General features: G+C 38.1%; 1 protein-coding gene and 1 pseudogene across 2 annotated transcripts; both read right to left on the bottom strand.

The window, feature by feature from the left end:
* Positions 1-1,551: 1,551 nt before the first annotated feature.
* Positions 1,552-6,960, bottom strand: LOC130435680 (uncharacterized; annotated as a pseudogene).
* A 273-nt stretch (positions 6,961-7,233) lies between these two features.
* Positions 7,234-13,745, bottom strand: si:dkey-5i3.5 (uncharacterized protein LOC565091 homolog). Of its 2 annotated transcripts, none has more exons than XM_056766458.1 (3): positions 13,471-13,745; positions 8,389-8,887; positions 7,234-8,008 (listed from the first exon to the last, which is right to left on the bottom strand). In XM_056766458.1, exons 1-3 carry the CDS (start codon positions 13,636-13,638, stop codon positions 7,647-7,649), a joined length of 1,029 nt encoding a protein of 342 aa, XP_056622436.1. In that variant the 5' UTR covers positions 13,639-13,745; the 3' UTR covers positions 7,234-7,646. The 2 variants fall into 2 exon arrangements, with proteins under 2 accessions (XP_056622436.1, XP_056622437.1); XM_056766459.1 differs by lacking the exon at positions 13,471-13,745 and adding an exon at positions 12,882-12,965.
* Between the last annotated feature and the right edge of the window lie 1,008 nt (positions 13,746-14,753).

The following is a 14,753-nucleotide window of genomic DNA, read 5'->3' as shown; positions in this document are numbered from 1 at the left end:
AAATGCCACGGCCTACCTGAGCATTGTTTCTAACCATGTCCATCCCTTTATGACCACCATGTACACATCCTCTGATGGCTACTTCCAGCAGGATAATGCACCATGTCACAAAGCTCGAATCAATTGGTTCCTTGAACATGACAATGAGTTCACTGAACTAAAATGGCCCCCACAGTCACCAGATCTCAACCCAATAGAGCATCTTTGGGATGTGGTGGAACGGGAGCTTCGTGCATCCCACAATTCTCCATCAACTGCAAGATGCTATCCTATCAATATGGGCCAACATTTCTAAAGAATGCTTTCAGCATCTTATTGAATCAATGCCACGTTGAATTAAGGCAGTTCTGAAGGCGAAAGTTGGTCAAACACAGTATTAGTATGGTGTTCCTAATAATCCTTTAGGTGAGTGTAGATTTCATTGTCAACATTTAATTATAGTTTATTGTACATTAAATGATTCACTGTGTTGCAGTCATTCAGTAAATATTGTTCAATACGTTAGTCTTTCATTTATGTGTATAGCTGAATATGATTTTGACACATAGTTTACTCCTGTGAAATACTATTTAATTATATGATTTTTTTAGGCAAAGAAGATCAAAACTAATTACCAAAAATACATCAGCATGAGACAATCTTTGGCATCATTTGAAAACTGTCAGATCTGAACACGTATTTACATTTATCTGCCAACATCGTGGAAGTACAGATTGGCACACAGACACAGAAGAAACATGGAACCTATGGAATAATAAATAAGACCACGGAACTTGGGATCCAGATCTCCTTGACCATACCAAAATATCTGAAATGAAAACATCAAATATCAATGATATTATTAATTGACAGTTTATTTTTAGTTGTTATTTGGGATAGCCTAGACCGTAAATGTTTCTGTTAAACTTTCACGACTTTGCAAAAATGCAGATCTTGATAATAAATATTATGAAATTGTAAAAATAGTGAACAGCACTAACCAGCACCAATATAGAGGAACAGATCATGATAATGCAGAGCATGAAGAAGATGTTTAGTGATGGGGGTGGAGGTGCAGGAAAGACAAAAGAACTGATGACAGTTACCTGGAAAAGGAATAAAATATCAGCAGATCACAGCATGCATTATTAGAATATCTGTCAAGCAAACGTGACATAACAATGACATTTACTGTGTGTGTTGCCACTATAGCCAGTCAACAATACTTACAAGGACAAACACAGATGTGAGTCCACCAACAATGAGGTTTACAATTTTGTCCTGAAAGAAAAACAAACATGATGTTGAAAACGTTTAAGTTTGTGAACAAGCTTGTCTGAGGAACACATTGAAAGCAAAGCACTGCTCATTACTTTTTTTAAACAAAAAAAATAGATTTTTATAAATAAAAGCCGCTTTTCTGTTACCCGCCCCTGTGTCTCTCCAAACGGCGGTCTGTTTTGCGTGCCATTGATCCGCGTGCGTAAATCATCCATGTTGTTGTATCGAGAAGGGTTGTGCTCATGAGAAGAGGCTGATTTCTGAGCTCTGCCCCGGCCTTCTGCACTCATGATCAGCTCTCCAGAGAGACAATCATGCCTCAGGTCCAAACATCACTTACAAGCGTAAAGAACCCATCACACTGTGTCTAACGGAACACAGTTAAACTTTGTTATGATAGTCACGAGGTTATGTTTGGATGTAAAGGCAGCAGAGAAAATACTGAATCGTGTTGTCTTTGAAGCAGTTTAGATGTTATATTTAGTTTGAAACATGCTGACACCTGTGACGTGTTAAATCAGTAGGTGTGCGCGATGTGGAGTTGCGCAGTGTTGGACACTTTTGGGCAGTCTGCTCTCGCGCTATTTAATGTGATGTCGTAAGGAGCGATGCATAAAATGCCAAATTTACATTTCTGTCTATTGACGTATAGGCTAAATGAAAACCTAAATACTTAATTGTATGGATTATTGTAGCCAAATTAAAAGAAAATGAGTTAGAAGAGTGTTTCTAATCGTCTGTCATATATGTGACCCAAGACGACAAAACCAGTCTTAAGGGTCAATTTTACGAAATTGAGATTTTTACATCATCTGAATGCTTAAGGAATAAGCTTTCTATTGATATATGGTTTTGTCAGGATAGGACAATATCTGGAGTGACAACAACTGTTTACAAAGATGGATTCTGAGGGTGCAAAAAAACCTTTGAAAATTGTCCATCGTAGGCACTGTTGCAGGCCATCCACTCACAAAAAGAACGTTTTTATACATTTATGGTAGGAAATTTACAAAATATCTTCATGGAACATGACTTTTACTTAATATCCTAATGATTTTTTGAATAAAAGAAAAATCTGTAATTTTTACCAATACAATGTATTTTGGGCGATTATTAAAAATGTTCCCGTGCTACTTAAGACTGGTTTTGCAGTCCTGTGTCACATTTATTCATGTACGATCGCGCCATCTTGAGGCTCATAACTATACTGCGCACTTTGTATAGTATTTAAATGTGCATTAAAAGCACAGGCATATTTTAGCATATTATCGATGAAATGGATTTTACATACTTCACAAACTTATAGAAGAGCATGCACAGATACGGTGGAAGATTTGTGTACAGTGTATTATAAACATCATTAGACTTTTGGCATCATTTTCATTGGCAGGTTTGGACAAGTGGCTTATTTAGCCTATTTAAAAACATAGATTTAAAATGAAAATGTTATTTGCATAGTCAAAATAATCTTCACTACCAAATTCATTTTGAGATGAACTACTGTTAACATTATATCCTGAATATTTACCCCCAAAAAGATATACCCTCTTAAATGGACAGTATGAGATCTGGAGGATTTGAAGGATTGTGGCTTTAAATACTTGTGCAGCAATTAAGCAAAAGCACAGACATGTTGTTGAAACAAAACTTGAAATATTTTTATAAGACTTGCAAGGATTAAGAAACACTGTTCAGTTTTGCAACAAAGAATCTGACCTACTACCGCCTGAACCAAGAAGAGCAATAGGTATAGTGACTGATAAAAACCAGGCTGATATGTCTGATATTTATAAGAGAATGTGAAGCTACGTCACGCCGTGTTGAATGTTGAGAGATCCTGTGAGGATGGCTGCTAGTGCGTTCAATGCAGAGTTTTGTTTTTCTTATTTGATTAGGAAATATAAATGGTAGGTCGGTCTTACTGTGATAAAAAGTGCAATCGCATTGCACATAGTCACCCATGGTTCTTTCACTTTCAATTTCTCCATATATCAAACAAAACAAGTAACGGTACATATCAAAACAATGACAGCGGTGGAGTATGATCCTCCCAAGATGGCGGCGCCTGCACAATGCAACATAGGCGTGATGTCAGCTTCACATTCTTTATAAAAGGCAGAGACTATTTGCACTAACTTTGCCCAGCAATATGTGATTGGAATAGAGAAAGTGTAAGAACGACGCCATTTCTAACAGCGACTCCAAATAAATATACAGCTTTTTCGATTAGTGTAAGCATATCGCTTAGAAATGCTGCTATTTTCACTTAGTGTAAACAGAATCTAGCATTTTAACTTTGTGTAAATAGCATCTATTGCTATTTACACTTAGTGCAAATGGCCTCTGCCGTATTAAAATGAGTGATAATCACTCAAACATCAGAAAACCAGTTTCACATTTTGGCCTTCAGAGGCACCTAGTTGAGAGATTGCACAAAGTCCTCCAGTGTGGACAGATATTCCTGTGGGTGGGTACGTAGATGACCAGCATGAATAGACTTCTCCCATTTCTTGCTCTCCACAGTAATGCCCCGCTTCCTCCAAAACTCTATCATCTCCTCCAAGCTCTTATAATCACACAGCGCATCATTCTCAGAGAAGAAGAAGAGGGCAGGCTTCTTCACGGGAGTGTTCCAGAACACACTGACTCCCAAGTTAAAATAGTCGACTGTCTGACGTTTAAAGGCACGGAAATACAGACGGCACGTTCTACTCACAACACTTTCCAGCCAAGGGGACATGATCTTACCAACACCTGGAGAACAAACAAACCACAAAAATGATAAGAAGTGTGACGGTTTTCAAGAGCTAGTGAATCACACTGAACCAAATTATCAAGTTTCTGGAAGTTGCACTGGATCGCATGGTTGTCTTAGGGGTTAACAATTCATAGCTGGTCAGCGATCAGTTTGAAGGGGATTTACAAAATTTTACATTTATTCATTTGGCAATTTTTATTGCAATGTTACTAAAGCCCAATGTGATATTTTGATAAGTTAAGAAAAGGAAGAGTTTTGCACTTTATATAACATAGCAATCAAAATTTCTAAATATATTGTTATAAACACAATTACTGCTAAATTATGAAATCACTCATTACTCATCATTATAGCATTTTAATTATGCAACCATGCAACTTTTTGAAATGAATATACAACACATTCCAAGTTACGTACCGACAGTCATGTGATTTAACGAACCCATGACCAGGCTGTCGAAGATGTGACCCCTTATCCTTTTCGTCAGCTCTTGGCAACGCTGGGTGTCTTTTGCCAAATGAATAAGTACCTGATTGAACAGGTATCCCCCTATGGAAAGGGCATGGACCAGCAGGGGGCCCTGAGAAAAGCGCTCGCTCTCTAATAATTTAAGCACATGGGCACCTTATTCCAGGCCCCAACGAGGCCATAAGAACTGGCTCAACTCACTTTCCACGACAAGTATATCGAAGTCATTGCGGATGTAAATTTCACAATACTTGGCGATGGCCTGTGGTCTGGCGCCGAGCCATGGCAACAACAGACACAAAGGTTTGAGCTGACTACTAGGTGGAACGGCAGACGCCAGAGTTGCCACTTGGTCATTCCTGAGGAAGGTGATATGCTTACTGATCTTGTGGGCTGTCACCTGTCTGGATGGCATGATATCAGGAGAGCAGGTGAGCTAAAAACAGAACAAAGTTGGGAAAAAACGATTTCTAGTTTGTTAACAGAACAACTGTCATTGACAAAGCGTACCTGCTTTGTCAATACTGCCCTCAGGCCACATTTATGTTGGCACGTTTATGAAAAACTTACTGACGTGATTGTACTCAGCATGGTCTGGGATTCCTTTTAAAGGGATAGTTTACCCAAACCATTCTTTCATCTAAACCTTACGCTATTCCAAAACAGTATGACTTTCCTTCTTCTGCAGTACACAAAAGAAGATATTTTGAAAAATGTTGGTAGCCAAGCAAGACTGGCCCTTATTATGGACACCAAAGCACAGAGACATTTCAGGTTTTGGAGAACCTGAGGGTACATAATTACAGAGTTTTCATTCTATCCCTTTAATTCATTGCCAATAAAAGGAAAAAGCCAACCAAATGCGGTTGTGTGTACTCAAAGGTCAACATGAGCAATGTGTGCCTGTATTTTGATGCAGGTCAAAACATCAGTGGTATGCTCTTTAATAAGAATGTTGACAGACCTCCAAGCACACACAGTACCGAACATTTCACATGGACTTGACTGTATTGAAAACTAGCTAAATGATCTGCTTATTTACACAACTAGTACAGAAAGTACTTAAGAGTACATCCCCCTGTGTACTCGTTTCTAAGAAACACATGTGATGTTCTTTATTGCATTATTTAGTTATTTAGTAAACTGCATGTGTGCTCAAAAGTGAAGGTGAATCACAGTGGCAAGAAACTGAATTTCTTTCATGCCAATCATCCAGCAGCATCCGCCCCTCGGAGTTCATTCCAAGCCATCAAATACCATGTACTTAAGGTCATAAACTTGAAAATCTGCATACTCTTTTTTTATTTTAGAACATTCAATGAAATGATATGTATGCTGCTGTATAGCTCTTAATATTGTGCCTTGTTCTAGAATTGCCGATTTGCATGCACATGGATTTTATGTAGTCCACATATTCTGCTCTTATAGTTCCTATTTTGAGCTGTGTATATTAAATAATAACATAACACAACGATAAAATAATTTAATATTGGCTAACACATGCCTAAAGCATTTAAATCTTACAACTCATCATAAACAAAATGTATTTCTATAGTGCTTTTATAACAATTTAGCTTGATTAGAAAATACATTTTAGATATAGAAATCAGTTATAGAAATAAGGGGGGTATAGAAAAAAAACATAATACATTTCACTTACCAGAAATTCACTGAAAGTTAGGTCAGCTGTTTCAATGTTTCGCTGTGTTTTGCATTTATAATATTTTAAAGTCGTCCTTAAAACAACAATAACTACGAGAACCGCTGCAACAACCTGAACCGACATTTCTGCACTTGCTAAATGGCCCATCGGATGGAGAGAAGGCTCTACACAAACACTGCCTCTTAACACTTGAGCCAAATACGGGAAAAACTTAATCCATGTAGTCAAGTGTAAAACTGCAAGCGTGGGTTTTTGGCGAGAAAAGCACGCCTGCCGTTAAAGGCGCCCCGCCGCCCCCCCTCCGCGGGAACGCGCATTTGCTGAAATTCTTCTAAATATAAAAGGCAGAAACTGCAGTGATGTTTAAATCCACTAGATGACCTCAGTGTGTTAAATTACATCAATAAAACCCTCGAAACAGTTAAAAAATGCAATTGCTTTTATAAAACGGTTACTGCGTAGCATGGTTTCATAAATACAAATTAGGCGTTTTATAATTTTATCAAGCAATTACAAAAGCTCTATTCTGACCGCATTGCCTATTGGTGATCAAATGTATGCATACGGACAAACAAAAAACACTCTACTGTGCTTTAAAGTGGTCAGAACGGATTCACAATTTTGGATTTGTCGCCTGTTAAAAAACCCAGAGATCTCTCAACTAAACAGTTATAACGTTAGTTAATCCGGCCGGGAATTTTTCCGCTGGTGGTGAAATTAAAGACCGACATTCTTTTACATTATCTATATACAGCCACTAGTTGACATTATTCATAAAAACGTTGACTACGTTTTCACATCTGTGCTGTTGATATAGATTAATGTAACCGCTCCACTTCCGAATTGCATGCTTTAAAGTGCTCATTCAAAGCGACCTTGTGCTTGTTGAAAGGCGCTGTATAAAAATTAATGTATTCTAAAGAAACAATGGCGCCATCTTCTGGCTCATAGTCATTACTGCACACTTTTAATAGTATTTGAATGTACTGTAATAGCATGTCCTGAATTCACTTTCCTCAAGGCAAAATGAATATTAAATCACATACTGACATGTAATCGGATTTTACATACTAGTTCAAACATGCACAGATTAAATGGAACATTTATTTTTATAAATATCATTAGATTTTGTTATTTGCAAGTTTTTTTTCATATTTGCAAACAAGTTAATAAAAATAATCTTCACAGTTACTTCATTTTAGATAACACTTCTATTAACAATAATATATACTAAATATTTACAAAATAATGTTATACAGTTCTTCCTGAATGAACAGTACTGTTGAAATCTGGATGGATTTGGGATCTTGTACAAAATGAACCAAAAGCCATTTTGTTGTGTTATATCTTTGAAAACACTAATTTAAGGATTAAGAAACACTGAATCTGACCAAATATCACTTGAACCAAGAAGACAAAAATGTCTTGTGACTGATAAAACCCAGGCACTTCAGGCTAATCTGATATTTGATCAAATAAATGACAGTGACAGCAGAATCACATTTTGGCCTTCAGAGGCACCATATTGAGAGATTGCACAAAGTTCTCCAGTGTTGACAGATATTCCTGTGGGTGGGTACGTAGATGACCCGCATGAATAGACTTCTCCCATTTCTTGCTCTCCACAGTTATGCCCCGCTTCCTCCAAAACTCTACCATTTCCTCCACGCTCCTATAATCACACAGCGCATCGTTCTCAGAAAAGAAAAACAGGGCAGGCGTCGTCACAGGAGTGTTCCAGAACACACTGATTCCCAAATTGAAATAATCGACTGTCTGGCTCTTAAAGGCACGGAAATACAGATGGCTAGCTCTCCTCACGATACTTTCCAGCCGGGGGAACATGGTCTTACCAACGCCTGGAGAACAAACAAAGCAACAAAATGGTCAGACAGTATAAAAGATGGAAACATTTAGTCTGACAATTAACAGCACATGAACGCACAAAGGTGCGGTAATAAAAAATATTAATCCATTAAGATTATTTAAAGTATGTGTAAAAAGAGAAGTATTAAAACACACTGAACCAAATTAACATATCCTTGGAAGGGTCAAAATAACACTGGATCACAGTCTTGTCCGTTAACAATTAATAGCCTGTCAGTGACCAGTTTGAAGGTTATTTAGGTAGTCACTGCAATCTGAACATGGTGAATTTACTATTGAAGTTAAAATTATTCATTAGATAACACTTTGAAAATTGAATACACACGTTTTGAGAAAAATATACAACACCTACCGACAGCCATGTGATCCAATGAACCCATGACCAGGCTGTCGTAGATGTGACCTCTGATCCTATTTGTCAGCTTTTGGCAACGCTGGTTGTCTTTAGCCACTTGAACAAGAACCTGACTGAATGTGTACCCCCCTATGGAAAAGGCATGGACCAACAGAGGGCGCTGAGAAAAGGGCTCGCTCTCTAACAATTCAAGCACACGGGCACCATTTTCCAGGCCCCAACGAGGCCATAAGAACTGGCTCACCTCACTTTCCACAACAAGTATATCAAAGCCGGTGCGGATGTAAATATCACAATACTTGGCAATGGCCTGTGGTCTGGAGCCCAGCCAAGGCAACATCAGACACAAAGGTTTGGGCTGGCCTGGTGGAATGGCGGATGCTGGAGTTGCCGCTATGTCATTCACGAGGAGAGTGACATGCTTACTGATCTTGTGGGCAGTCACCCCTACCATGATTCCCGCTCTGGAAAGCATGACATCAGGAGAGCAGGTGAGCTAAAGAGAGATCACAGTTGGAAAAGAACAGTTTATTGTTTTGGAACAGTACACTTGACTTTGACATACTATACTCGATGTGTCAACTGGCACGAAAGAAATATGCTCACTACTGCCCCCTGCCCCTGCCACAGATATGTTACTTTGCATTTACAGTTATGCATTTGGCAGATGATTTTATTCAACGCAACTTAAATTTTATTACACCTTACATTTGTTTTTGAGTATGTGCAATCCCTGGAATCGAACCTCTGACCCTGGGTTTGGTAGCGCCTTGCTCGAACCAATGAGCTGGCACATGTATTTAAAAATGTATTGACCTGTGATTGCTTTTGAGGGGATAAAATTATTTTATTTATTTGCCGTCCTCATGTCATTTTAAACCATTAAGACTTTAAACCTTCTTTCGTCTGCAGAACACATAAGATGATATTTGGAAGAACGTTGGTAAACAAACAAAACTTGCCCCTATGACTTCCACTTTATAATTATTTGTTTCATTATTTATTTAACCAGGTAAAAAAACTAATTGAGTTTAAAATCTCTTTGACAAGAGTGACCTGGCCAGAATGGCAGCTACATATTACAAATATACAAATTTACAAAAAAACACCTTACACAATCATGACTCACAACAACAAATTATCAAGGGACAAAACACATAATTTGTTAAAAGTGTATTGAACTCATTTAAAGATGGAAGTACAGTCAGCTTTAAGATGTTTGTTAATGATTCCAAGCAAAAGACGCACTATATATATATAAATGCTTTTTTCCCTAGCTCAGTTCGAACCCGAGGTAATTTAAGGTGTAAAGAATCGTGTGAACATAGAATGTATCTTGAATTTCCATCTGAAAAACTAAGAAACAAGTGAGACAGTGTTAAGCCGTAAATTGATTTATAAGTAAAACAATACCAATGAAAACGTAAAGCACTGTGAAATACAGTATCAAGTCTTTTAAGGTAATGAGCATGTGCATTCATGTATAGCAAATCTCTTTTGTGTTCCACAAGGAGTCATATATAAATTATGATATGAGGATGAACTTTTGCTAAACTATCCTTTCAATGCACTGTCAATTCTTGATAACAAAAGGAAAAATGAAAATGGCAGTTTCCCTCCCAGTGGAAAGTTGGAGTATTATTGCAACAAGGTCAAATGCAGTGATAACATGTGTGTACTCAAAGGCCAACACGTCAATACCTGGCTGTTAGAAAACATGCACATGTACTTTGTTGGGGGTCAAACAGCACTGGAATGCTTTTCCAAGATAATGTTGAGAGACCTCTAAGCACATAAAGTACTAGAGGTGGGTGGAATGGCCAAAAATCTATTTCACGGAATGAGCATTTTTCATTAACGGTAACGATATATTTCACGGTAACAATCTCACATTATAACTCTATATCTCATACCTAATTTTACTTAGATTGATTTCCTTTATTTATTTATCACAGTTCATTTAAATGCCCAGATTAAGTTCTGATAATGACATTTATTATTTAGTTATATTTATCTTCCGATATATCATATACGTATACAGTTGGAAGATAGACAACATGTATAACAATGAATATATGCACAAACAATGAGAATACAGTATATGACTGATGACTTAACTGGTGTTCATGGGGTCTGTTGTCTTTAGGGCTCTTCACTCTCTATTAGATGAGCATTGTGTGTTGCAACTATTTGTCTTTAGGTTTGTTTATTCTGGCGCTTGTCATTTCACTGCGAGTCTCTGGTGACTACACATGTGTTTCCCAAAACAAGGAAAAGCGGCGAGTCACATTAAAGTGCATTTCAACGCAAGTTTCATCTGAGCTCGCCTGAAGTTAAACTTTATTAAAACTATTAACAGCTTCACAAAGCAATCTGACTTCTGAAATACGAGCTTTTTTATATGCTTGCACAGATCCCTTCACCCCTGTATAAGCACTGCGGGTGAGAGAGAAAGTGCCGGACTTGAGCAGATCACAAAACTACGGACTGAAAGAAGGTCAAGAATTTAATTTAATTTAATACGTTAACTTGTTATGGGTGGATTTATTAACTTGTTTTTTCAGAATAACACCCAACTTGCAGAGCGCCGAATTAGCCAAGCCTACTTATTTACAACGAGGTTGACATTTTATTGCACGGTTAAGGAATATTCTGTCATACCGCCCAGCCCTAAAGAGTGCATAACAATTATTTACTTTACTCAACACTAGATATCACCCACAAACTTACACTTCCAGTAGAGAAGCGTCTGTTAAAATAAGGTGTTTAAAGTCACCATGAAACGTAAGTTGCGATTGACTTCTTTTCCGTATCTCGACGTGTATCCGAGTGAAACAGCTTCTGAAATTTGTAAAAAATGTAGGGCAAGGCTAGGGCTGATATGGGGAAAATATCTAATTGCGATTTTTTGGACAGACAATGCGATTGCGATTTGATGTTTCTGAATCAAGCTTCAACTCTATATTGTCAATAGTGTGCCACACAATATGGGTATAGTTACCCTGCTGAAAAAAATAAATAAAAACCATAAGAAAAATTATTTTGATTAAGGAATTACTGTTTCCTCTATAGGTTGTCAACTGCTAGATTACGCCACATCAATAGAATAGAATGAACACTTTATAGTTTTCATTCAAACAAATACAATGCCCAGTATAACCCTTAAATCCATAAATTGTATCATTGAATTAATACAATGGAAAATAGGTTATACAGTTTGATTTATACAATTTTAAAGTAAGCCTAGGCCTATATGTGACTAGTAAAATGTGAAATTAGTAAAGCAGTCAGATATAGTTTACATTTGTTTGAAATGCAGAGCCAGGCGTGAGTTGACACAGGTGCGCTCGTGCGTAAATGCTCGTCCATAAATGCTCGTCCATATTGCCAGATACGCTTGTGGAGACATGCGGTGTGGAGCCAGACTCAAGTATAACGGAGACGCGCCGCACGGGGCGGAGACGCGCGAGTATGACAGGTTGTTTGTTCGCGTCAAGTTTAAACGAAGCGCGGGCACGGGGCGCACGAGTTAAATGTTAACGGAGAGACGCGCAAGATGGGGCAGAGAAGCACGCCGCAAGCGCGTCAAGTTTATACGGTTTCTCAACGAGTAGCACAACGCAGGTCAGAGAACCGCGAGTAGTCCCACTCTCTCTCCCGCAATGTTTATTAATGACTGAAAATAATATGTGATAAATCATTTATAATGATCACTTCAACACTGTGTAACTTGCACGAATATCTAAGATACACGACTTGCTCCTTTACAAACCATGCTTTGCAAATATAACCGGTTTTACTGCATTACTTAAATGGCTAATCTAGTCCACTAAAACTGCTTATGTGCATAACAGTCAAGGTCAATGACAAGACACACAGGCCCCTCGTGCTTAAAGAGAGATCAGCTCAAAAACAACTTACTGATCGGTCCTATACATTAGAAAACAAATGATATTTATAAGAATGTGCATGTTATTGACCAAAGTTACAGTAATGGCCTGCTTGCCTTCTATATGGTGTTTTGTATGATGTTTAAAACAAAACCCTACAAATATATTTTGGAAAAGAAAAATAAACATTTCCGACAATTGCCATCTCTTAAACTCTGATGAAATGTTACATACTCAAGGAGGGAATTAATCTCTATTTATTCAAATCAGCTAACACAGTTAGTCACAAACTGTTATGTAAATATCGAAAATGATGATAAATCAAATTAAAGTAAAGACAAATGTCTGTACGATACTGTACTCAAAGTGCACTTTAATCCTTCATATATAACGTTAGTTACTAAGAGCATTCGGTCGTTGTTTCAGCGCAGTTTCGTGTTAGCATGACTAGCTTTACATTAGCAACCCGCAGAAACCACAACAAACCACAAAATAACACATTTCCCCCCTCATTTCAATGAACAAATATCAGGGCATAATTCCGACACCTGCTCGTTAATTTATCTGTCGATAAAACCTATTAAACAACACTATTCTTACCTGCTTCTGCGCTGAATTGCAAGCACTGGCGGATGCTGTAGTGACGTGAATGTGACGCCGTGCGCGGGGATGCAGGCGCGTGCACGAGGAGATGAAAGGAACTACGCGACGATATTATTGAACACACGGGCTACGTAACGTGTAATAGCATTTCATCAACGTATGGCCGGGTACCGATTCTTCATGCATGCTGTCTGACAGATGAGTGAGAGGATAAACATCACTGGTATAAATGTATCACGGCCAAGCCATCAATAGACTTCAATGAACTGTTAGATACATACTGACACGGACGCGTATACAAATTAACCTTTTTATAAACTTGCAAATGTGCACACATATAAAAATGACATGTATGCAGTTAGCTGACGTTTATTTCACGTTATTGCGCCTCGTTCATCCCTACAACCGAACTGCGTAACATGATAAACCTTGTTTCAATGGAGATACGTTCAAAACGCATTTCTATAGTGCGTTTTAAGTTTTGCATTGCTTTGTTTAATGCTTTACAGAAAATGAATCCCACAACCATCAAAATAGAAATAGGGGGAATAAACTCTAAAATACGTAGGCTATACATTTCACTCACCTGAAACGCACTCAGCTCATCTTTTTCAGAGTTTTGCTGTGTCCTGTATTTGTAAGTCGTCCTAAACAGAACAATGACAACTAGAACCGCTGCCACGATCTGAAGAAACATTTCTGCAGTTGTTAAATGCGCGCCATCGCTTAATGATAAGGTTCCACACACACGCATGCTGTCTTCACACCCACTTGAACGAGTACGGAAAATTCTTCGTGCATGTAGTGGTCAAGAGACAAACAGCAAGCGTGGGTACGCGGACAGTCTATTGCAGTTGCATTTGCTTGCTCTTGTTTTACGCATGATGCGACAGAACAAGCTTGATACGGAGGCTATACTACACTTTATTCCCGGCAGGTGGCGTAGTGAAAAAGTGCACCAGCAATCACATCTGTCCAAGCTTTTGTCAGATAATAGTCACTGTGGGTATTTGAGGACACTTTTTTCCATTATTTGGCATTCGGGGATACTTCGGGATTTGGACATTTCTTAGTCGGACTCTGTGATATATTTACTGCAATTGCGTCACAATCCCATCTGCATGCTTAGTTTTTACTGCAGAATGATGGTAGTGGTGCTGTCTTGTTCGCACAGCATTGCTGAATGGGTTCACAATCTCACAAGCCCCCTTCACATCAGCACTGATGCATATGATTGGTAAGGCCATAAACGCAGCCTGTAGCCTGGGGGATCTGACCATGCACCGGGCTGATGTCATATGTTTAAATCAGCTCATCTGGGTCATTGTTCAAAACCAAACACCCCTTTAGTTCCAGCTCATTTGGTGCCTTCCTGTACACAGAGCGTGTTTAGTGCTTTTAACCATTTTGTAGTGTACAGAATCTGTTATGTCAAACTGAAAGGTTAACCTGATCCGAACTATTTAACGTAGGCATGAATATAACATAGAATTGATAATAAATAATATATATTACGCATAATCAAGTAAGGCTTTAATGCAGAAAGTACAAGGATGTTCGTTCATGTTTTTTTGTATAGGATTACGAGATATCATCATCAGTTTACTTACTAACATTTTAGTGCATGAGCCCTAACCATTCCTAATACAAGTAGATTTTTATGGGACTGCCCCAGTTTACATTCTCTCGGGGTCTGTTTTAATAAGGATTGATCTACATCCTGCTCATTCTGTCTGACCACACAAACCGGTGAATCTATCTGAACCATCTAAACCGGACTCATTAAATTGTAAAATGATAGTTTGCACAAAAATAAAAATTCTGTCATCATTTTTTTACTATCATCTCGTTCTAAACCTGTATAAGACT

This window comes from Triplophysa dalaica, chromosome 14 (assembly GCF_015846415.1).
Source record: "Triplophysa dalaica isolate WHDGS20190420 chromosome 14, ASM1584641v1, whole genome shotgun sequence".
NCBI lineage: Eukaryota > Metazoa > Chordata > Actinopteri > Cypriniformes > Nemacheilidae > Triplophysa > Triplophysa dalaica.
Note: the sequence above shows the minus strand (reverse complement) of the source record. Positions and strands in the feature narration are given on the sequence as shown.

What these genes read in the sequence shown, in the direction of transcription:
- si:dkey-5i3.5 (XM_056766458.1), bottom strand. Translation starts at nt 13,638, where the DNA reads ATGCGTGTGTGTGGAACCTTATCATTAAGCGATGGCGCGCATTTAACA. An exon ending in ATGAGCTGAGTGCGTTTCAG is followed by an intron (nt 8,888 to 13,470) that starts GTGAGTGAAATG and finishes ATCTCTCTTTAG; the next exon opens with CTCACCTGCTCTCCTGATGT. An exon ending in ATTGGATCACATGGCTGTCG is followed by an intron (nt 8,009 to 8,388) that starts GTAGGTGTTGTA and finishes TTTGTTCTCCAG; the next exon opens with GCGTTGGTAAGACCATGTTC.